General features: G+C 46.9%; 2 protein-coding genes across 2 annotated transcripts in view; both read left to right on the top strand.

Annotated features, from left to right (window-relative positions):
• The first annotated feature begins 512 nt into the window (after nt 1–512).
• On the top strand, nt 513–14,525 carry SIRT7 (sirtuin 7). The gene is made up of 10 exons (XM_056549755.1): nt 513–785; nt 859–996; nt 2,641–2,745; nt 3,985–4,055; nt 4,142–4,214; nt 4,485–4,583; nt 7,046–7,282; nt 8,125–8,205; nt 11,396–11,502; nt 14,130–14,525. The coding sequence occupies exons 1-10, from the start codon at nt 708–710 to the stop codon at nt 14,314–14,316; spliced, it is 1,176 nt and encodes a 391-aa protein (XP_056405730.1). The 5' UTR covers nt 513–707; the 3' UTR covers nt 14,317–14,525.
• Nucleotides 14,526–14,681: 156 nt separating this feature from the next.
• PCYT2 (phosphate cytidylyltransferase 2, ethanolamine) overlaps nt 14,682–22,575 on the top strand; it is a 30,350-nt gene continuing 22,456 nt past the window's right edge. The window contains exon 1 of the mRNA XM_056549754.1: nt 14,682–14,814. Coding sequence (XP_056405729.1) covers nt 14,735–14,814 — 80 coding nt within the window. The 5' untranslated portion in view covers nt 14,682–14,734. The remainder of the gene's footprint in view (nt 14,815–22,575) is intronic.

Here is a 22,575-nt window from a genome sequence, read left to right as displayed (position 1 = left end):
TTATTTTAATATATATATTATTCTTTTTTATTTTAATATATATATATATATAATTATTATTATTTTTATTTTTTATTCTAATGTATAGATTTTTTAATTCTTTATTTTAATATCTCTCTCGCTCTATATATATTATTATTATTATTTTAATATATAGATTTTTACAATTATTTTTTATTTTAATATATTTATATATTCTTTAAAAAAAAATGTTTATTTAAAAATATATATATATTAAAAAAATGTTAATATACAGTGTGTGTGTATATATATATATATATATGTTTTTATTTTAATATATAGATATTATTATTCTTTATATATATATATATATATATATATATATATATATATATATATATATATAAACAAGGATAAGTTGGCCAGCACATACTGATACCGAAACTACAGCATGGATCCTGTTTATGTATATATATAATTTTAACTTTTTCATTTTATACTTTTAAAGTCTCTATCTCCCAACCAAGGTGCCTTTATCTATTGCAAAACTACTACTACTCCCAGCATGCCCGGACAGCCAGTGGCATCTGAAGGGTTAATGACGCTGCCGCCCTTGGTTTCTAGGCGAGCGTCCTGTTGCTGCCCACGTGACCGCTCCTCTGTACTGCTGCGCTGACTACGTCACATCCGGCGCAGCTCCGCGGAAGCGGAAGGCGTTTCCGGCTTCTGAAGTTACCGGTGTAAACATGGGCCGGGCGGAACGAAAAGCAGAAGCCCGGGAAGAAATCGTCCGCCGTGAGCAGCACCGGGAGCGGCGGAGACAGGTATGACGGAGCGGACGTGTTGTCGATGCGGTGACTTACGGATCCTCCTGACCGGCTGTTTATTTCTCTGCAGATTATCCGGATTTTGCGCAAACCGGCGGCCGAGCGGAGTCCCGGGGAGCGGGAGCTGCTGGAGAGCCATGCGGAGCTGGTGCGGGAGCTGGAGAAGCACCGACACCGGAGGGAGCGGCTCCTGTACCGGGAACAAGAGGTCGGTATCTGTCACTGATGACGGATGTTACCATGGAGACGTAGTCTGTATATCGCATCACTGTGAATACGGTCTTTACGGTGTGTGCGGCTTCATAGTGGCCGATAGGTGGCAGCACACTACATCAGCTTCACTGTCCAGTGTAGAATTAAAGCCTTAGAGCAGGGTTTGTTGAAAAACTACAACTCCCAGCATGCCTGGACAGCCGAAGGCTGTCCAGGCATGCTGGGAGTTGTAGTTTTGCAACAGCTGGAGGCACCCTGTTTGGGAAACACAGGTCTATTATTTTATATCATATCTATGTCTGCTGTCAAAACTATAACTCCCATCTTGGCTGTCCGGGCATGCTGGGAGTTGTAGTCTTGCAACAGCTGGAGGCACCCTGTTTGGGAAACACAGGTCTATTATTTTATATCATATCTATGTCTGCTGTCAAAACTATAATAGAGCAGTGTTTCCCAAACAGGGTGCCTCCAGCTGTTGTCTAACTAGAACCAGCCAAGTTGGGAGTTATAGTTTTGACAGCAGACAGAGATGATATAAAATAACTCCCAACTTGTTGGGCATGCTGGGAGTTGTAGTCTTGCAACAGCTGGAGGCACCCTTGTTGGGAAAAACACTGGTCTATTATTTTATATCATTTCTACGTCTGCTGTCAAAACTATAACTCCCAACTTGGCTGTCCGGGCTTGCTGGGAGTTGTAGTTAGGCAACATCTTTGGCATTTTGTAACATAATAGGGGGAGAATTGCAAAATTGCCCGTGCAACATGTATTACTTCAGCACGGATCTACAGTGACCCCGGTGCTCCGGTGATGTCACTTACCTGTCCTCGGGGCTCCGGTGCCTCCTCTTCGGATCCTCTCCATCGTCCTCATCACGTCGCTGCGCGCGCCGTCCCCTCATCCAATAGGAGCAGCGTGCGTAGCGATGTGATGTCAGCGACAGAGAGCGAGGATGCCGGGGAAGCAGAGACCTTGCTGGAGCATCGGGGACTCGGCTACAGCGATGGAAGGCGACATCCAGGGCAGCAGTGACGGGTCCGGAGCGGCGGGGACAGGTGAGTATAACCTCCAATACCAGTGGTATTCAACCTGCGGACCTCCAGATGTTGCAAAACTACAACTCCCAGCATGCCCGGACAGCCGTTGGCTGTCCGGGCATGCTGGGTGTTGTAGTTTTGCAACATCTGGAGGTCCGCAGGTTGTAGACCACTGTCTTATTCTTAACATTGCACGGACCCCTCAACATACGATGGTTTCAACAAACGATGGTCCATATGGGACGGATTACCATCGTATGTTGAGGGACCACTGTATTGGCACAATGTGTGGTTTTCCCAATCGCTACCTAAAATTGACCAAAATGTCAGGAAAGTGCAAGTCGCACACGTTACTGCACAGACACGTATTCTGAGCAAAAAAGCTTGTCAGACAGTGGCCTCCAAACTGTGGCACTCCAGCTGTTGCAAAACTACAACTCCCGGTGCATAACTACCACTCCCAGAATGTCCAGTCAGCTGTTGGCTGCTGGGAGTGGTAGTTATGCACCGTCTGGGGGGAAATAGTTTATATAAATGTTGGGTGTAGTATGAACGTGATCTTGGGTGTTGAATTTTGAATTGTTTTTATCCTTTTCCTTCAGGTTGTTGATGGAGCGGACGTCCTCCAGAAGAAGGTTTTGGAGCTGGCGGACGCGGTGCGTGGAGCGGAGTATATGGTGATCTACACTGGAGCCGGGATCAGCACAGTAAGAATTACATATTAATATATATATATATATATATATATACATACATAAAAAAATATTTATTTACACTATGAATCAACAACCTGTCCAGAGGAAAAGTTGCCCATAGCAACCAATCAGATTGCTTCTTCTTTATTTTTAAAAAGGCCTCTGAAAAATGAAAGAAGCGATGTGATTGGTTGCTATGGGTAGGATTTGCTCTGGACAGGTTTTGATAAATCTACTCCTTTGTGATGGTGGCAGAGAGTAGGGGTTGTGGAGTATTGGGATCCCACAGGACCTGTTGATAGATTTGTGCGTTCAGGCTGTATTACTTATGTTGTGGGCAGTCGCACACTATACCTGCTAGTCCTGCAAATCCTGCGCACTCCCGCATCGCACAATACCCAGCATTCCCCGGCTCTCTGCTTTTACCATGTCCCAACAAAAACGGCCCTGACCTGAAGTCACTTTCATCTCACCGAACATCATTGGGAGAAGTCAGCCACCAATGTCGCGCCGCGTGCGGCCTCTGGTGTGTCGCGCCGCGCTCGTCCTCTGGTGTGTCGCGCCGCGCTCGTCCTCTGGTGTGTCGCGCCGCGCTCGTCCTCTGGTGTGTCGCGCCGCGCTCGTCCTCTGGTGTGTCGCGCCGCGCTCGTCCTCTGGTGTGTCGCGCCGCGCTCGTCCTCTGGTGTGTCGCGCCGCGCTCGTCCTCTGGTGTGTCGCGCCGCGCTCGTCCTCTGGTGTGTCGCGCCGCGCTCGTCCTCTGGTGTGTCGCGCCGCGCTCGTCCTCTGGTGTGTCGCGCCGCGCTCGTCCTCTGGTGTGTCGCGCCGCGCTCGTCCTCTGGTGTGTCGCACCGCGCTCGTCCTCTGGTGTGTGGCGCCGCGTGCGGCCTCTGGTGTGTGGCGCCGCGTGCGGCCTCTGGTGTGTGCCCCCGCGTGCGGCCTCTGGTGTGTGGCGCCGCGTGCGGCCTCTGGTGTGTGGCGCCGCGTGCGGCCTCTGGTGTGTCTTATCTAGATCTTCCAGGCTCCTGAATGACATATCTGCTTAGTAGAGAAACCATATGGCCACCATTACCAGCCCGGAATGTTTGCGGGAGGGGAGTTCTAGCACAGTACAGGGGGTTGGCGTCATATATATGTATACATAAGGGGGAGATGTGTCATATATAAGATATATCAGTATACGGGGGGTCATATATAAGTATACATAAGGGGGGGTGTCATATATAAGTAACAAGGTTTTCTTGCTTCTGTTAGGCAGCGGCGATTCCGGACTATCGTGGACCGAGTGGAGTGTGGACTCTGCTGAATAAGGGCAGGAGTGTGAGGTGAGGGGGTGAGTGGTGGTGGGGGGCCCCTTACCTCACATTTCCAACAGTAACACTTACTAATCTTCTGCGCTTTATTCTTGTAGCCCGGGTGACCTAAGTGAGGCCGAGCCGACCCTCACACACATGTCTATAGCTCGACTGCACCAAGCAGAGCTGGTGAGTGACTACAACTCCCATCATCCTCAGATGACCTCTGTATGATGTCGTAACTTCATCTATCTGCTCACCCATAAATTTTACTGCAGTGCTTCCCATCCAGGGTGCCTCCAGCTGTTGCAAAACTACAACTCCCAGCATGCCCGGACAGCCGAAGGCTGTCTGGGCATGCTGGGAGTTGTAGTTTTGCAACAGCTGGAGGGACACTAGTTGGGAAACACTTGTGTTAGATTAATCTATCAGATATTAACATACGTTCTATCTTCATAGGTGCAGCATGTCGTCTCCCAGAACTGCGATGGGCTTCACCTCCGTAGTGGGTTACCGCAGGGGGCAACCTCTGAAGTTCACGGAAACATGTATATAGAGGTAAAGGGAAGTTTTGGTTGTTAGGGAGGCGGTTCTTTAGCTTTAGAAACGCATCGCAGTTTTAAAAAACAAACACACAAACAAAACAAAAAACAGCGCCATACTTGTCCTCAGGTTAGGTGTGGTAATGCATCTCTGTTCCATTGAAGCGAATGCAGCCCTGGTGTAATACCACACACAACCTGAAGGTGGTGCTGTTTTTTGGAAAAATAAAATTCTCCTTTTTCTTATTACTGAATAACATCTATAAAGGGAACCTGATGTGTCTGCTGTCCGATCCATAGATGTAAAGAAATGAAACTTTTACCATCATTGTGCGCCATATTTAAATTACCTACATTAGGGCTTGACGGTATACCGGCTTATACCGAATACCGAAATTTTTGGACTGCACGATATGAATTTTTCCCATACCGCAATACCGGTTTGGCCCCTCCCCCTTGGTAATGAATTATCAGCCCAGTGCTGCGCTGTCCTCACAACGGGGAACTAATCATACGTGACCCGCCAGCACTGTTCTACTCCCCCCCCCCAAATCATGTTAACCGCCAGCGCTGTTCTGCTCCCCCACCAAATCATGTGACCCGCCAGCACTGTTCTGCTCCCCCCCAATTAATTATCAGCCCAGCGGGGTACTACTCACAAATGTCACCCGCAAACACTGCCCTCCTCCTCTGTGTTGGGGGCCGCCGGCGCTGGAACTCACTGTACGCCAGTGGTCTCCAAATGACGGCCAACGGCTGTCCGGGCATGCTGGGAGTTGTAGTTTTGCTACAGCTGGAGGTCCGCAGGTTGGAGACCACTGCTGTACGCTGTATCCCTATGCCCGGGCTGCAAAAGATAAAGAAAATAAACTTTTTACTCACCCACCTCGGCCGCACGCTGGGGACGGACTGCTATCAGCCTATCAACGGGCGTAGCGATGCCCCGCCCCGGCCAGTGATAGGCTGAGCCCACTGTCATGTAAGAAGCCAACTTCTTACATGACAGTGGGCTCAGCCTATCACTGGCCAGGGCGAGACATTGCTCCGGCCGGTGATAGGCTGACGGCTGTCCGGCGTTCCCATCCCCAGCGTGTGGCCGAGTTAAAAGTTTCTTTTCTTTATCTTTTGCAGCCCGGGCATAGGGATACAGCGTACAGCAGTGGTCTCCAACCTGCGGACCTCCAGCTGTTGCAAAACTACAACTCCCAGCCGTTGGCTGTCCGGGCATGCTGGGAGTTATAGTTTTGCAACATCTGGAGGTCCGCAGGTTGGAGACCACTGGCGTACAGTATAGAGTTCCAGCGCCCGGCAGCCCCCAACAAAGAGGAGGAGGGCAGTGCTTGACATCTGTGATTAGTACCCCGCTGGGCTGATCATTAATTGGGGGGAGCAGAACAGTGTTGGAGGGTCACATGATTTGGGGGGGGAAGCCGAACACCGTGCGCGGGTCACATGATTGGGGGGGGGGGGGGCAGAACAGCGCTGGCGGGTCACATGATTTCGGGGGAGGGGTGATAAAATACCGTTATATACCGTGGAACCGCCGTAAGTTAAAAAAAATACTGTGATACACATATTTGGTCATACCGCCCAGCTCTACCCTCCCCCCCCCCTTTTTTTTTTTTTTTTTTTTTTTTTTTAATAAAAAAATAACACATGTTGTATCGCCCTGTAGGTAAATGTCTGCACTATTAAAATATAACTTAATCAAAACCACACGCACAATGGGGTAAATGTAAAAAAAAATACCAAAATCCAGAATTGCTGATTTTCGATCACTTTGACGATTTTAAACATACTGATTTTCTTACAAAAAGTTATAATTTTTAAAAGTAGTAAAATAAAATAAAACCTTTATAAATTGGGTGTGACTGTAATAGTTTGGACCTACAGGATTAATATATAAGGTGTCATTTTTACCGTAAAGTGCACTGCGTAGAAACGGAAGCCCCCGAAAATTGTTTTTTTTTCCTCTTATATATTATTTTTTTTTTTTTGCCACATAAATAAATAATTATTTTATTTTGCTTGGTCATAAATAGAGATGAGCGAACTTACAATAAATTCGATTCGTCACGAACTTCTTGGCTCGGCAGTTTTCCTTCATAAATTAATTCAGCTTTCCGATGCTCCCGTGGGCTGGAAAAGGTGTATACATTCCCAGGAAAGAGTCTCCTAGGACTGTATCCACCTTTTCCAGCCCACGGGAGCACCGGAAAGCTGAACTAATTTACGCAGCAAAATGCATCAACTGCCGAGCCGAGAAGTTCGTGACGAATCGAATTTACTGTAAGTTCGCTCATCTCTAGTCATAGATTTTGTAGTAAAACGAGTGATGTCATTGTAAAGTAAAATTGTTTCCCCATAAAACAAGCCTCATATGGCCGTGTAGGTGGAGAATTGAAAAACATATATAGCCCCCTGATCTGTGTACATTGCCGCAGGTTTTCGCCCTCACCCCGCTCCTTTCTCCCATAGGTCTGCACGTCGTGTTCACCGCACAGAGAGTACGTTCGATTGTTCGATGTGACGGAGAGGACGGCCCTTCACAAGCACAACACTGGACGCTCTTGTCACAAGTGCGGGGGCGACCTGAGAGACTCCATTGTGCACTTTGGGGAGCGGGGGAAGCTGACACAGCCGCTCAACTGGGTCGGAGCGGTGAAAGCTGCAAAAAAAGCCGACGTCATCCTCTGCCTTGGCTCCAGTCTCAAAGTAGGTGAAGAGCAAAACTACAAGTCCCAGCATGCCCAGATATAAAATTGTAGCGTGAGAAAGTCTAGGTCGGTGTTTGCCGGTCTAGGTCGGTGTTTGCCGGTCTAGGTCGGTGTTTGCCGGTCTAGGTCGGGGTTTACAATTTGTAGTTTTGTAACAGCTGGAGGCACACTGGTTGGGAAGCACTATTAGATATTCTGCCCCTAAAGGGGTGCTCCAGGGAAGTGTGTGTGTGTGTGTGTGTGTGTGTGTGTATATATATATATACTACCTGGATATGTTCCCTGTAAACCAACCTGTCTGATGTACATGACTCCTGTAGCCCCTGTTGTCTTCTCTGGCTTGATATACTTTGCCATCCTTCTCTCCCCTTGCCCACATTTCCCAGCAATCATTGCAGCTCTGATCTGCCAGCAGTCTCACTCCCTCCTAGAGAGCAGCCCCCACCCTCCTGCTCTGAGCAGCAGAGAGCGATTCGGTGTTTGATTGGCTGAGGCGGCACACACCTCACACATCTCAGCACTAACGGGATCATGACTCATCAGTGCAGTACAGAAACCACATGGTCTGTGTCTCTCAGGAGGGTGGGGGCTGCTTTCAGAGAGGGATTTGGACAGACAGAGTGGATGGCAGGATGATGTCATTCCCTCACTTCATGTTTGTATGCGACAACCAAAGAGGGGACACTGCTCTATATAGCTAATGAATGATATTTAGACAATTTAATAGGTTGATGAGAGGGAAAGAATGGCCAATAGGTTTACTTCCTCAGAGTACCCCTTTAACTTACCACCCCCTCCTTGTCTCCTAGCCTTGACTGATCGCTAACTTTCCCTCCTCAGATCCTGAAGAAATACCACTGTCTATGGGGGATGAACAGACCCAGTACACGGCGGCCTAAGCTTTACATTGTAAATTTGCAGGTAAGATGTAGTTTAAAAAAATAGCATATATATATATATATAATGTGTGTGTGTTGAAGAAGAATGAATGAATGAAGTCGCACTCACCGGGGTTGTTCTTCAGCAATTCGTGGAATCTTTATTCCTAAATCATAGCAGTGAAACAGATAAAACAATGTTCCATAGCGGGGAGCGAGAGCCGGCAAGCTCGCGGATGCGGTAAAAACCAAAGAGGCAACTAGTTTCACGTCACTTGCGGACGCTTCTTCCGGCCAAGGTGCACTTATCTCAGGTGGTAAGTGTCTTTTTGTATTCAGTATACTGTATGTTATATCCCTGCAATTATTTTTATATCAGGAAGACAAAACCATATACAGTGACCCCTCGACCTACGATGGCCCCGACATACGATCATTTCAGCATACAATCACTCTCAGAGGCAGCATCAACATACGATGCTTTTGTATGTCGGGGCCATCGCATAAACGGCTATCCGGCAGCGCAGACTGCTTCAGCTGCCACCGGATAGCCGTTCACTGTGCCCCGTGTGGTCCGCTGACGATCACTTACCTGTCCTCGGGGCTCCGGCGCGTCCTCTTCAGGATCCTCTGCATCGTCGGCGCTTTCCATCGTCGTCATCACGTCGTTGCGCACGCCGTCCCGTCATCCAATAGGAGCGGCGTGCGTAGCGACGTGATGGCGGCGCCGGAGAGCGAGGATACCGGGGAAGCAGAGGCCTTGCTGGAGCATTGGGGACGCGGAGACAGCGATGGCGGGTGACATCCAGGGCAGCGGTGACGAGCGGTGATGGTCCTGAGCGGCGGGGACAGGTGAGTACAACTTCCTCTAACAGTGGTCTACAACCTGCGGACCTCCAGATGTTGCAAAACTACAACACCCAGCATGCCCGGACAGCCAACGGCTGTCCGGGCATGCTGAGTGTTGTAGTTTTGCAACATCTGGAGGTCCGCAGGTTGTAGAGCACTGTCCTATACTTTACATTGCACCGATCCCTCAACATGCGATGGTTTCACCAAACGATGGTCCATTTGGAACGGATTACCATCATATGTTGAGGGACCACTGTATACGGATCAGAGAACATTTGTACTCCCTCCGAACGGGCACGGGTGCCCCCTGCTTTATTGCCCATATGGCTGAATGCCATGACAATAGCAAAGTGTGCTTGAAGTTTGCCAGATTGGAGAAAGTAACAAATGTCCCCGCTGGAGAAAATAAAGACACTTATCTATTATGCAGAGAAGCACTTTGGATAATAAAATTGAACGCTATAGGTCCTCTGGGGTTAAATAAAGGAACAACTTTTCCCCTTTCCTGTGAGTCCTTTTTATCCTGTTTTATATGGTGGTAGTTTGCACAAGTTTGTTGTTATGTTTCCATGGCTACCCTATACTGAGTACAAAAAGACACTAACCACCTGAGATAGGCGTGAAAGGTGTCCGCAGGTGACGTGAAACTAGTTTCCTCTCTTTGGTGTGCCCTGTATCCGCGAGCTTGCCAACTCTCGCTCACCGCTATGGAACATTGTTTTATCTGTTTCACTGCTATGATTTAGGAATAAAGATTCCACGAATGGCTGAAGAACAACCCGGGTGAGTGCGACTTCATTCATTCTTTTTCAACAGTTCTTATATAAATCCCTATATTTACCTGAGGTCTGCACCAACGAGCACAGCTTTTTGCAGTTACACAAATCAAATAAGTAAAGGACGGCACTCCAGCGATCCAGGGAAAAAGATATATAATTTATTCACCCAATAAAAGACCTTGAAAAAGACCTCATTGAGTAGGTTGAAACATCGCTTGTTCACTTTGGGTGAATAAATTACCGTATTTTTCACCATATAAGACGCTCCGGCATATAAGACGCACCCAATTTTAAAGGGTGAAAATCTAGAAAAAAAGGATTCTGAACCTTCAACCTGCGGACCTCCCAGATGTTGCAAAACTACAACTCCCAGCATGCCAGGAGTTGTAGTTTTGCAATATCTGGAGGTCCTCAGGTTGAAGACTACTGGTGTAGGAGGTAATACTCGCGTGTTCCCGCCACTCCGGACTCATCACCGCTGCCCTGGATGTCGCCCTCCATCGCTGTCGCCGCGTCCCCGGGGTGTCCCTGTCGCTCTGGAACGTCTCTGCTGCCCGGTATCTTCGCTCTCCGTCGCCACCATCACGTCACTACGCACGCCGCTACACACGCCGCTCCTATTGGATGACGGGACGGCGTGCGCAACGACGTGATGACGACGAAGGAGAGCGCCGCCATGCAGGGGATCCCGGCACGGAGCAGACACCGAGGAGGCAGGTGAAGTCCCTCCCGGTGTCCTGTAAGCTGTTCCGGACGCCGCGATCTCACCGCTGCAGTCCCGAACATCCCGACTGAGCAGCCGGGTTAGTGTCACTTTCGCTTCAGACGCGGCGAACAGCTTTGATTGCCGTGTCTGAAGGGTTAATACAGGGCATCACCGCGATCGGTCATGTCCTGTATTAGCCGCGGGTCCCGGCCGTTGATGGTCGCAAGGACCGCTGCGATAGGACAGGGTTTTAATGTGTATTTGCCGTATAAGACGCACCAACTCCCCCCCTCCCCCCCCAGTTTTGGGGAAGAAAAAGTGTGTCTTATACGGCGAAAAATACGGTATATCTTTTTCACTGGATCGCTGGAGTGTCGTCCGTTACTTATATATATATTTAGATATATTTACATATGTGTGTAATAAATAAATATATACATATATATATATATTTACATACATACATATATATTATACACGTGTAAAAATATCTTGGTTCTCTCTCTCTCTCTCCACACCCCCTTCCATAGACTTACATTGAGGGTGCGTGTCAGTGACGTCATGGCCGCCCCCACCCAACGCTGGGTGCTGCACAGTGATCATGAGGTGTCCCCAGAGGCGGGTCCCCTGCAATCAGACATTTTATCCCCTATCCTTTGGAAAGGGGATGAGATGTCTCAGGGTGGAATACCCCTTTGACTCAAGGACGTATCCCATTTTGGGGTTTTGGTTCTTATTTCTATTATCTGTATAGCAGTAGTTAATGTCACAAGCTGGAGCATTGATCACACTGGATTCCTACCCTCTGAGAAGTGACAGCGGCCTCTGTATAAGGAGATAATGTAGACAGGATAAGGAGCCACAGTGTCACCCATCAGCACTGTGTATTTCCTCAGTGGACGCCGAAAGATGCACTAGCCACCCTGAAAATCCATGGGAAATGTGACGAGGTCATGCGGCTTCTGATGGATGAGCTGAAGTTGGACATTCCCGAATATAAAAGGTGATTTTTAATTGTAAATATTTTATTTCTTTAATCTGTTTGGGTCTGACGTTCCATAAATTACCCCCGAGCCCTTTGGTGCCCATTCCTATAGCACTTTGATTTTCAGACCTGGAGAAAATGAATAATCCCCAATGGGACTGGAGCTGCAGTGCTCGGACTCAACAAGCGGCTCCATTCAGTGTGCCCAAGGTAGCCGCACATTGTACTAGACAACGAATGTCGTTAAATTCTGCTGACCTTCCCATTTGGGAGACCTCCCCCTGTATAGCTCTTAAAATGCAACAATATATGTGTAAACTTGCCGGGCAGTCTCCTAGCCCAGTGGTCTCCAACCTGCGGACCTCCAGATGTTGCAAAACTACAATTCCCAGCGTGCCCGGACAGCCAATGGCTGTCCGGGCATGCTGGGACTTGTAGTTTTGCAACATCTGGAGGTCCTCATGTTGGAGACTGCGGTCCTAGCCCCAACATGACAGGTTCAGGAGTCAAAATGCAGCAGTCGCCAATTTCATAGTTATCTTCACCTTTTATATTTCATAAGGACTTTGGGCAACACAAAAACAGGACAATGGTTGGTTGATCTGTGTGGGGGGTGCACACTGACGACAACCCGAGGAAGCCCCCCTAAACCGATCGTTGTCAGTGAGCGCCCTGCACAGACCTAGCACCTATTGTCCTGGTTATGTTTTGCCTTTTGTCCTTATGAACTATAAAGGCGACGATAACTATGAGATGAGCAAGTGAAACGCTTCAGGCAGAGGAGTCATGAAAAATGAAGGCAGCATTAAAGGGGGACTCCGGTGGAAAACTTTTTTTTTTAAATTATCTGTTGCCAGAAAGTTGACAGATTTGTAAATTACTTCTATTAAAAAAATTCGTAATCCTTCCAGTACTTATTAGCTGCTGAATACTGCAGAGGAAATTATTTTCTTTCTGGAACACAGAGCTCTCTGCTGACATCACGAGCACAGTGCTTATCAGCTGCTGTATGTTCCACAGGAAGTTCATATCTTTTTGAATTTCCTTTCTGTCTGACCACAGTGCTCTCTGTTGACATCTCTGTCCATTTTAGGAACTGTCCAGAGTAGGAGGAAATCCCCATAGAAAACCTATGCTGCTCTGGACAGTTCCTAAAATGGACAGAGGTGTCAGCAGAGAGCTCTGTGGTCCAAAAAGAAAAGAATTTCCTCTGTAGTATTCCGCAGCTAATAAGTACTGGAAGGATAAAGATTTTTTTTAATAGAAGTCATTTACAAATCTGTTTAACTTTCTGGCACCAGTTGATTTAATAAAAAAAAAATAAAAAAAAAAAGTTTTCTACCGGAGTACCCCTTTAAAGGAGTAGTGCAAAGTAGGGATCGACCGCGTCGCACCCCCCACCGTGATACTGGGCGGTATACCGGTATGGATTTTTGCCCATACAGCTATACCGGTCGGGCCCCTCCCCCACTCTCGAGTCAATAAAAAAAAATTTAAACTTACCCGTAATGGGGGTGGTCCGGGCCATCCATCGTTCCTGTAGTGTCCGGGGGCGTTCCGGGTGAAGGGTGAACCGGTCCGGGCTGTCCTTCTTCTCCGGCGGTCATCTTCTCCACACCGGGCAGGCTCTGGCCTAGTAGCTGCATAGACGCCGCTACGCCGTGACGTCAGGTGCGTCGCTGCGCACGGGCGTCACTGCGCAGCGGCGTCTATGCAGCGTACTAGGCCAGAGCCTGCCCGGAGTGGAGAAGATGACCCCCGGAGAAGAAGGACATCCCGGACCAGTTCACCCGGAACGCCCCCGGACACTACAGGAATGATGGGTGAATGGCCCGGACCACCCTGACAGGTAGGGGGAGAGAAGCGGGTGGTGGCGGCGGCCTATGGCACCGCAAAGGCCACTGCAGTGCATTGATTTAAAGCGCCCGCTTTAAATCAATGATCTGCAGCGGTGTTGCGGGGGGATAAATAGCCGATAACTTATACCGGAATATCGGTATAAGTTATCGGCCCTAACCTGTACCGATTATCGGTATCTGCCCTAGAAAAAATGATATCGGTCGATCCCTAGTGCAAAGGATAGGGGATAAGTTATAGATCGTAGGGGGGGGTGCAATCGCTAGGACCCCCCTGCAATCTCCTGGATGGGGCCCCAGCAGTCTGCCGGAATCGTCCGTTCTGACCCCCACATGAAGCCACTGCGGACACTCTCCCTTTATATATCTTTGTGCAGGGGTTGGCATACCCCCTACCAGCAGACTGCTAGGGGGGAGATTGGGGGGGGGGGGGATCTAAAACTTACCCCCTATCCTTTGGGCTGTCAATCACTATGCTGGGGCATGATTACAGGCTTATGAGAGGATGGCTTCCGCCCAGGGGATTGTGAGGAGGAAAACTTTCATATACAACAGAAACATTATATATGGTGATCTCTGATGTCAGGTTCTCTTTAAAATAAATAAAAATGCACTGTACTTACCTCTCTTGCTTTCCCCGGTAATGCTGCTCCACTTCCCGGTGCTGGGGGTTCACAGTCTTTATTGAAGTCTTTGGAATTTTATTTATTTTTTCTTTATTGGTAAAGCCGTTCAAGTTTGGATGCTATTTTTTTTACCCACGTGAACGTTCCCCTTATTGATTTTTAGATCCCTGGATCCCATCTTCTCTATGGCTGTACCCCTGCGCCCGGGAGAAGAAGGCAGCCACAGCCGGAGCCTCATCAAGGCTGCAGAGACCCCCAATAACTGCGCCCCCGATCCACCATCCCTCCCACAGGCTATCAGCGGGGGCTGGTTTGGTAAAGGATGCAGCAAGGGAAGAAGAAAAAAGTGATGATCCTGGAGGGGCGGTGGTGTTTCCCAACCAGGGTGCCTCCAGCTGTTGCAAAACTACAACTCCCAGCATGCCTGGACAGCCAACGGCTGTCCAGGCATGCTGGGAGTTGTAGTTTTGCAGCACTTGTTGGGGAATGCTGTGAATCATTTGCACTTTTTGTCTGTTTTTTTGTTTAGCTTTTTTATTACAATTTGTGATGTTTTAAATAAAACTTTGCATCAGAAATCCTCGCCCCCTCTCTGTGTGTATTTATATCATTGTGCTGGACAGATGCCCGTGACAAAGATGGCCGCCTGGTCAAAGCGCGTTGGCCGTTGCTATGGGAGCGTCGGGCTCCTGCGCGTCACTTCCGGTGGGCGGTGCCTTCGGCTTGTGGGATGTTTCCGGTTGGCTGACACCTCATTACAGTCCCAGGATGATTCGGAACGGTCACGGCGGCCCCGCCCAGGAGCAGACGTTATCCCGGAGGACCGTGCGGGTGTGGTGCGATGGATGGTGAGAGTTGTAGTCCGTCATGTGTTGGTGATGTACGTGTAGCCGGGGGCGGGGGTCACAGGACAGCCTGGACGATGGGATCAGTGGGGGCGCTGCAGGGGGTCACATACATAATACTGAGAGCAGGGTGCGGCCGAACCATAACTCCCAGCATGTCCTGACATTATGCTGAACTATAACTCCCAGCATGCCCTGATATTCTCCTGAACTATAACTCCCAGCATGCTCTGACATTATCCTGAACTATAACTCCCAGCATGTCCTGACATTATGCTGAACTATAATTCCCAGCATGCCCTGATATTCTCATGAACTATAACTCCCAGCATGTCCTGATATTCTCCTGAACTATAATTCCCAGCATGCCCTGATATTCTGCTGAACTATAATCCCCAGCATGCCCTGATATTCTCCTGAACTATAATTCCCAGAATGTCCTGATATTCTCCTGAACTATAATTCCCAGCATGCCCTGATATTCTCCTGAACTATAACTCCTAGCATGCCCTGATATTCTCCTGAACTATAATTCCCAGCATGTCCTGATATTCTCATGAACTATAACTCCCAGCATGCCCTGATATTCTCCTGAACTATAATTCCCAGCATGTCCTGATATTCTCCTGAACTATAATTCCCAGCATGCCCTGATATTCTCCTGAACTATAACTCCCCGCATGTCCTGATATTCTCCTGAACTATAATTCCCAGCATGCCCTGATATTCTCCTGGACTATAACTCCCAGCATGCCCTGATATTCTCCTGAACTATAATTCCCAGCATGTCCTGATATTCTCCTGAACTATAATCCCCAGCATGCCCTGATATTCTCCTGAACTATAATTCCCAGCATGTCCTGATATTATTCTCAACTATAACTCCCAGCATGTCCTGATATTATTCTCAACTATAACTCCCAGCATGTCCTGATATTCTCCTGAACTATAATTCCCAGCATGTCCTGATATTCTCCTGAACTATAATTCCCAGCATGTCCTGATATTCTCCTGAACTATAACTCCCAGCATGTCCTGACATTCTCCTGGACTATAATTCCCAGCATGTCCTGATATTCTCCTGAACTATAATTCCCAGCATGTCCTGATATTCTCCTGAACTATAATCCCCAGCATGCCCTGATATTCTCCTGAACTATAACTCCCAGCATGTCCTGACATTATCCTGAACTATAATTCCCAGCATGTCCTGATATTCTCCTGAACTATAATCCCCAGCATGCCCTGATATTCTCCTGAACTATAACTCCCAGCATGCCCTGATATTCTGCTGAACTATAACTCCCAGCATGTCCTGATATTCTCCTGAACTATAACTCCCAGCATGCCCTGATATTCTGCTGAACTATAACTCCCAGCATGTCCTGATATTCTCCTGAACTATAATTCCCAGCATGCCCTGATATTCTCCTGAACTATAACTCCCAGCATGCCCTGATATTCTCCTGAACTATAACTCCCAGCATGCCCTGATATTCTCCTGAACTATAACTCCCAGCATGCCCTGATATTCTCCTGAACTATAATTCCCAGCATGCCCTGATATTCTCCTGAACTATAACTCCCAGCATGCCCTGATATTCTGCTGAACTATAACTCCCAGCATGTCCTGATATTCTCCTGAACTATAACTCCCAGCATGCCCTGATATTCTCCTGAACTATAATTCCCAGCATGCTCTGATATTCTCCTGAACTATAACTCCCAGCATGCCCTGATATTCTCCTGAACTATAACTCCCAGCATGTCCTGATATTCTCCTGAACTATAATCCCCAGCATGCCCTGATATTCTCCTGAACTATAACTCCCAGCATGTCCTGGTATTTTCCTGAACTATAATCCCCAGCATGCCCTGATATTCTCCTGAACTATAACTCCCAGCATGCCCTGATATTCTGCCGAACTAAACTCCCAGCATGTCCTGATATTCTCCTGAACTATAACTCCCAGCATGCCCTGATATTCTGCTGAACTATAATTCCCAGCATGCCCTGATATTCTCCTGAACTATAATCCCCAGCATGCTCTGATATTCTCCTGAAGTATAATTCCCAGCATGTCCTGATATTCTCCTGAACTATAACTCCCAGCATGTCCTGATATTATTCTCAACTATAACTCCCAGCATGCCCTGATATTCTCCTGAACTATAATTCCCAGCATGTCCTGATATTCTCCTGAACTATACCTCCCAGCATGTCCTGATATTCTCCTGAACTATAATTCCCAGCATGCCCTGGTATTCTCCTGAACTATAATTCCCAGCATGCCCTGATATTCTCCTGAACTATACCTCCCAGCATGCCCTGGTATTCTCCTGAACTATAATTCCCAGCATGCCCTGATATTCTCCTGAACTATACCTCCCAGCATGCCCTGGTATTCTCCTGAACTATAATTCCCAGCATGCCCTGATATTCTCCTGAACTATAACTCCCAGCATGTCCTGACATTCCCCTGAACTATAAATCCCAGCATGTCCTGATATTCTCCTGAACTATAACTCCCAGCATGTCCTGATATTCTCCTGAACTATAACTCCCAGCATGTCCTGATATTCTCCTGAACTATAACTCCCAGCATGTCCTGATATTCTCCTGAACTATAACTCCCAGCATGTCCTGATATTCTCCTGAACTATAACTCCCAGCATGTCCTGGTATTCTCCTGAACTATAATTCCCAGCATGTCCTGGTATTCTCCTGAACTATAATTCCCAGCATGTCCTGATATTTTCCTGAACTAGAATTTCCAGCATGCCCTGATATTCTCCTGAACTATAACTCCCAGCATGTCCTGGTATTCTCCTGAACTATAACTCCCAGCATGTCCTGATATTCTCCTGAACTATAACTCCCAGCATGTCCTGATATTCTCCTGAACTATAACTCCCAGCATGTCCTGGTATTCTCCTGAACTATAATTCCCAGCATGTCCTGGTATTCTCCTGAACTATAATTCCCAGCATGTCCTGATATTTTCCTGAACTAGAATTTCCAGCATGCCCTGATATTCTCCTGAACTATAACTCCCAGCATGTCCTGGTATTCTCCTGAACTATAACTCCCAGCATGCCCTGATATTCTCCTGAACTATAACTCCCAGCATGTCCTGATATTCTCCTGAATTATAACTCCCAGCATGCCCTGATATTCTCCTGAACTATAATTCCCAGCATGCCCTGATATTCTCCTGAATTATAACTCCCAGCATGCCCTGATATAATGCCAAACCTCTGGCCATTAGAATGTACAGGGAGTTAGAGAAGTAGAACGTCTGGAGGAGCACAGAGAATTGCTTCAGAGGGGAGCACCCCATGTATGTGATGTCACATGATGATGGGGGGGGGGGGACCCTCTGGTGCCCTCTCTGTATGAAAGAAATGTGACTGGGTCATGTGGGTAACAGGATCTCCTGTCACGTGACCCTCTCCAGGAGCACCCCTCTCCCTCCCCACCCACCCAAAAAGAAATAAAAATAAAGAAATCCCCATACTCTGCATACTGCTGGGAGTCCGTAGGGAAACATGAAACACCGTTTTTAGTTTTTTTTCCCCCCCTTTTGCCGCCTCAGGGGCAGATTTCCAAAATGAGTGTGCGCTGAGGGTTATAGCAGGGTTTGTTCTGTTTTATTTTATTTTTTATTTTAATGATATCTCTTGATGTTTTACTTCCCAGAGACGTCTATGGGAGGACAAAAATGCTCTAAAAATACTTCTCTGTGTGTATTTTCAGATTGGTTCCTTTTTTTCTGGCACAACCCCCCCCCCCCATCCAATTCTTCAATAGAAAAAAAGAAATAGAAAAATGCACCAGATAAAACTCCAATAGAAAATAATATATATATATATATTTATTTTTTTATTTCTTTATTTTAATTTATTTCTTTATGTATTTATTTCTTCATTTAGTTTATGTATTTTGTTTTTTTTATTAGTATAATTGTTTTAGTTTAATTATTGTTTTAGTTTTGTTTATTTACTTTAGTTATATATTTAGTTTGTTTTTATTTTTATATATATAGTTTTTTTACCCCATTCACTTGCATAGAATACATTTTCAGTTGCAGAAAATTCTGCCGCGAATCTGCCGCATGTGAACACAACCTAACCCCCTTCCCACAGATGAGCGTGTATAGAAATATATATATATATATATATATATAAACTAAATTAATAATAAATATTACTTATTATATTTTATTTAATAATAAATTTGACCCCATAGCTGCAGCCTCAGTAATCCCATTAGGGCAGCTATCAAACCACTGGAAGTTGTAGTTTTGCAACATCTAAATGTCCATAGTTTGGAGAACCTGCTGCGTTATCATAGACCCCCCCCCACCTTCTGGCAGGGATTGTATTTATTGGCGCGTCCTGTTCTTCCGTAGTGGACTGTGCAGGACTTTGGCCCGTCCGGGTGACGCAGCTTGTACCATGTAATGATATTTTATTAATATGTTATCTCGTGGACCCGTGGTCCTGTAATGCTACAGGAACGACTTGTTCCGCCATGGTGGACTTTGTGCCTCTCCTTGTATTACCTATGTCCGATAGATAAGCAGTTGCTGGTTAGGTTCCGCCTGTCATAGTTGTGTCAGTGATTAGATCTAGTACATTGCCCATTATGGCAGCTTAGAACCTGTCCACAGAATAGGTCAGGGCTCCACAAATCCTAGGCTCCAGGCTGACTGAGAATTTGTCCTGGCGCCTAGGTTATTGTCAGTCCTTCCCAACTTATGACTTACATTTAAGTCATGGGTCTGGTAAAGGTGGCATGTGTCGCGTCGTACACAGCAGGTAGTGGCCGACAGCTGCCTGTAATGATGGACATCGGAAATAACTATGACATGTCATTTAACTGTTTAGACCTGGTGGTCTAGTGGTCCGATTTCTTCTCCCCCTCATCTCCTGTAATGTAATGTAATCATGGGGTGCCGATTTGGTTCTAAGGCCAGCCCAAGGCTTTTACAAGGCCTCTCGCAGTTCATGAGTTGGCAATTGATACAGTTTGCCTCAGGCAGGGTATGAGTTAGCAATTGATACAGTCTGCCTCAGGCAGGGTATGAGTTGGCAATTGATACAGTCTGCCTCAGGCAGGGTATGAGTTGGCAATTGATACAGTCTGCCTCAGGCAGGGTATGAGTTGGCAATTGATACAGTCTGCCTCAGGCATTGTGTGAGTTGGCAGTTGATACAGTCTGCCTCAGGCAGGGTATGAGTTGGTAATTGATACAGTCTGCCCCAGGCAGGGTATGAGTTGGCAGTTGATACAGTCTGCCTCGGGCAGGGTATGAGTTGGCAGTTGATACAGTTTGCCTCGGGCATTGTGTGAGTTGGCAATTGATACAGTCTGCCTCGGGCAGGGTATGAGTTGACAATTGATAGCCTGCCTCAGACAGGCTGTAGCATTGGGGCATCAATCTCATACATTGATGTAATGTATATACAACGATTGATTGATGGATCTAAGCAATCAAACAATTGCTTATAATTGGCCCTTGAAGGACCAAAAAGTGGATGATTAGGATTAATAGAAAAAAAAGTAGAATTTTATTTTTTAAATAAAATAAAAATCCTCCCAATAAAAATTCAAACCGCCTTACCACTTTCCTATTTTCAAAAAAAAAAAAAAAAAATAAATAAATAAATATATATATATATATATATATATATATATATATATACACACACACACAAAGATATTTGGTATTTATGCATGTGTAATTGTCCAAATTATAAAATAATCACATTCCTGATCCCACATGGTTAATGGTAGAGATGAGCGAACTTACAGTAAATTCGATTCGTCACGAACTTCTCGGCTCGGCAGTTGATGACTTATCCTGCATAAATTAGTTCAGCTTTCCGGTGCTCCGGTGGGCTGGAAAAGGTGGATACAGTCCTAGGAAAGAGTCTCCTAGGAATGTATCCACCTTTTCCAGCCCACAGGAGCACCTGAAAGCTGAACTAATTCATGCAGGAAAAGTCATCAACTGCCGAGCCGAGAAGTTCGTGACGAATCGCTCATCTCTAATTAACCGTGTAAATGCAAAAAAATGTTAAATGCCAAAAGTGTCTGGCTCAGAAAGCTATTACTGACAGCAGAGGAGGGATCGGAGTATTAATACGTAACATTATAAGTGAATAAGATTTATTGACATAAAACAAAACAATGTGTTTCCCATCACAGGGTGGGGTCACTGTCGCCCGTGTTGTGTCTCTCTCGCCCGCACACTATGACCTTGCCCTGGTGTCCGTTCTGTGTTCCTGATTTCTTGGTAATAGATAGAGATGCTCTGCGGTTATCTGCATTGTATTCCTCCGCTATGTGATGGTTGAGCGGAGCTGGTGTCATGTGATCAGGGCCCGGAGGGGAAGGTGACGCTGCCGGCTGCCTGGATACCTGCAGCAGGTGACACGACCTGTATAGGAATGTAGAGAGCAGGTAGAACGTCGCCATCCGCATCCGGCAGACTGTGATAAAATGTACAGAGCTACAGGAGTCATTATTAGGGGGGGTCTGTGATAACCCTATAGCAGTGGTCTTCAACCAGCGAATCTCCAGATGTTGCAAAACTACAACTCCCAGCATGCCCGGACAGCCAACGGCTGTCCGGGCATGCTGGGAGTTGTAATTTTGCAACATCTGGAGGTCCGCTGGTTGAAGACCACTGTCCTATAGCATAGGTCATATGGTGGGGTGTGACTGTCCGCACCCCACCAGTGCTGGTATTAAAGGGGTACTCCGGTGGAAAACTTTTTTTTTTTATATAAATATACTGGTGCCAGAAAGTTAAACAGATTTGTAAATTCCATCCAGTACTTATTAGCAGCTGTATGTTACAGAGGAAGTTCTTTTCTTTTTGAATTTCTTTTTTTTTTGTCTTGTCCACAGTGCTCTCTGCTGACACCTCTGTCCGTGTCAGGAACTGTCCACAGCATAGGTTTGCTATGAGGATTTTCTCCTGCTCTGGACAGTTCCTCAGGTGTCAGCAAAGAGCACTGTGGACAAGACAAAAAAAGAAATGCAAAAAGAAAATAATTTCCTCTGTAGCATACAGCTGCTAAAAAATACAGGAAGGATAAAGATTTTTTTTTTATAAAAAAAAAAAAAAAAAAGCCACCGGAGTACCACTTTTAAGCCGGTTCCCCTAAGCGAGAGCCTAGTCATGGCTGGAGGCTGAGGGTGTAGTCCGTACCGGCTGCCCTAGTCATGGCTGGAGGCTGAGGGTGTAGTCCGTACCGGCTGCCCTAGTCATGGCTGGAGGCTGAGGATGTAGTCAGTACCGTCTGCCCTAGTCATGGCTGGAGGCTGAAAGTGTAGTCCGTACCATTCTCTCTAGTCATGGCTGGAGGCTGAGGGTGTAGTCAGTACCGGCTGCCCTAGTCATGGCTGGAGGCTGAGGATGTAGTCAGTACCGTCTGCCCTAGTCATGGCTGGAGGCTGAAAGTGTAGTCCGTACCATTCTCTCTAGTCATGGCTGGAGGGTGTAGTCAGTACCAACTGCCCTAGTCATGGGTGTATTCTGAAGGTGTAGTCAGTACCATTCTCTCTAGTCATGGCTGGAGGCTGAGGGTGTAGTCAGTACCAACTGCCCTAGTCATGGCTGGAGGCTGAAGGTGTAGTCAGTACTGGCTGCCCTAGTCATGGCTGGAGGCTGAGGATGTAGTCAGTACCTTCTGCCCTAGTCATGGCTGGAGGCTGAAGGTGTAGTCAGTACTGGCTGCCCTAGTCATGGC

The sequence above is a fragment of the Hyla sarda genome, chromosome 13 (genome assembly GCF_029499605.1).
Source record: "Hyla sarda isolate aHylSar1 chromosome 13, aHylSar1.hap1, whole genome shotgun sequence".
NCBI classification, from domain to species: Eukaryota; Metazoa; Chordata; class Amphibia; order Anura; family Hylidae; genus Hyla; species Hyla sarda.
The sequence above is the reverse complement of the archived record's forward strand: the minus strand, read 5'-3'. Positions and strand labels throughout refer to the sequence as shown.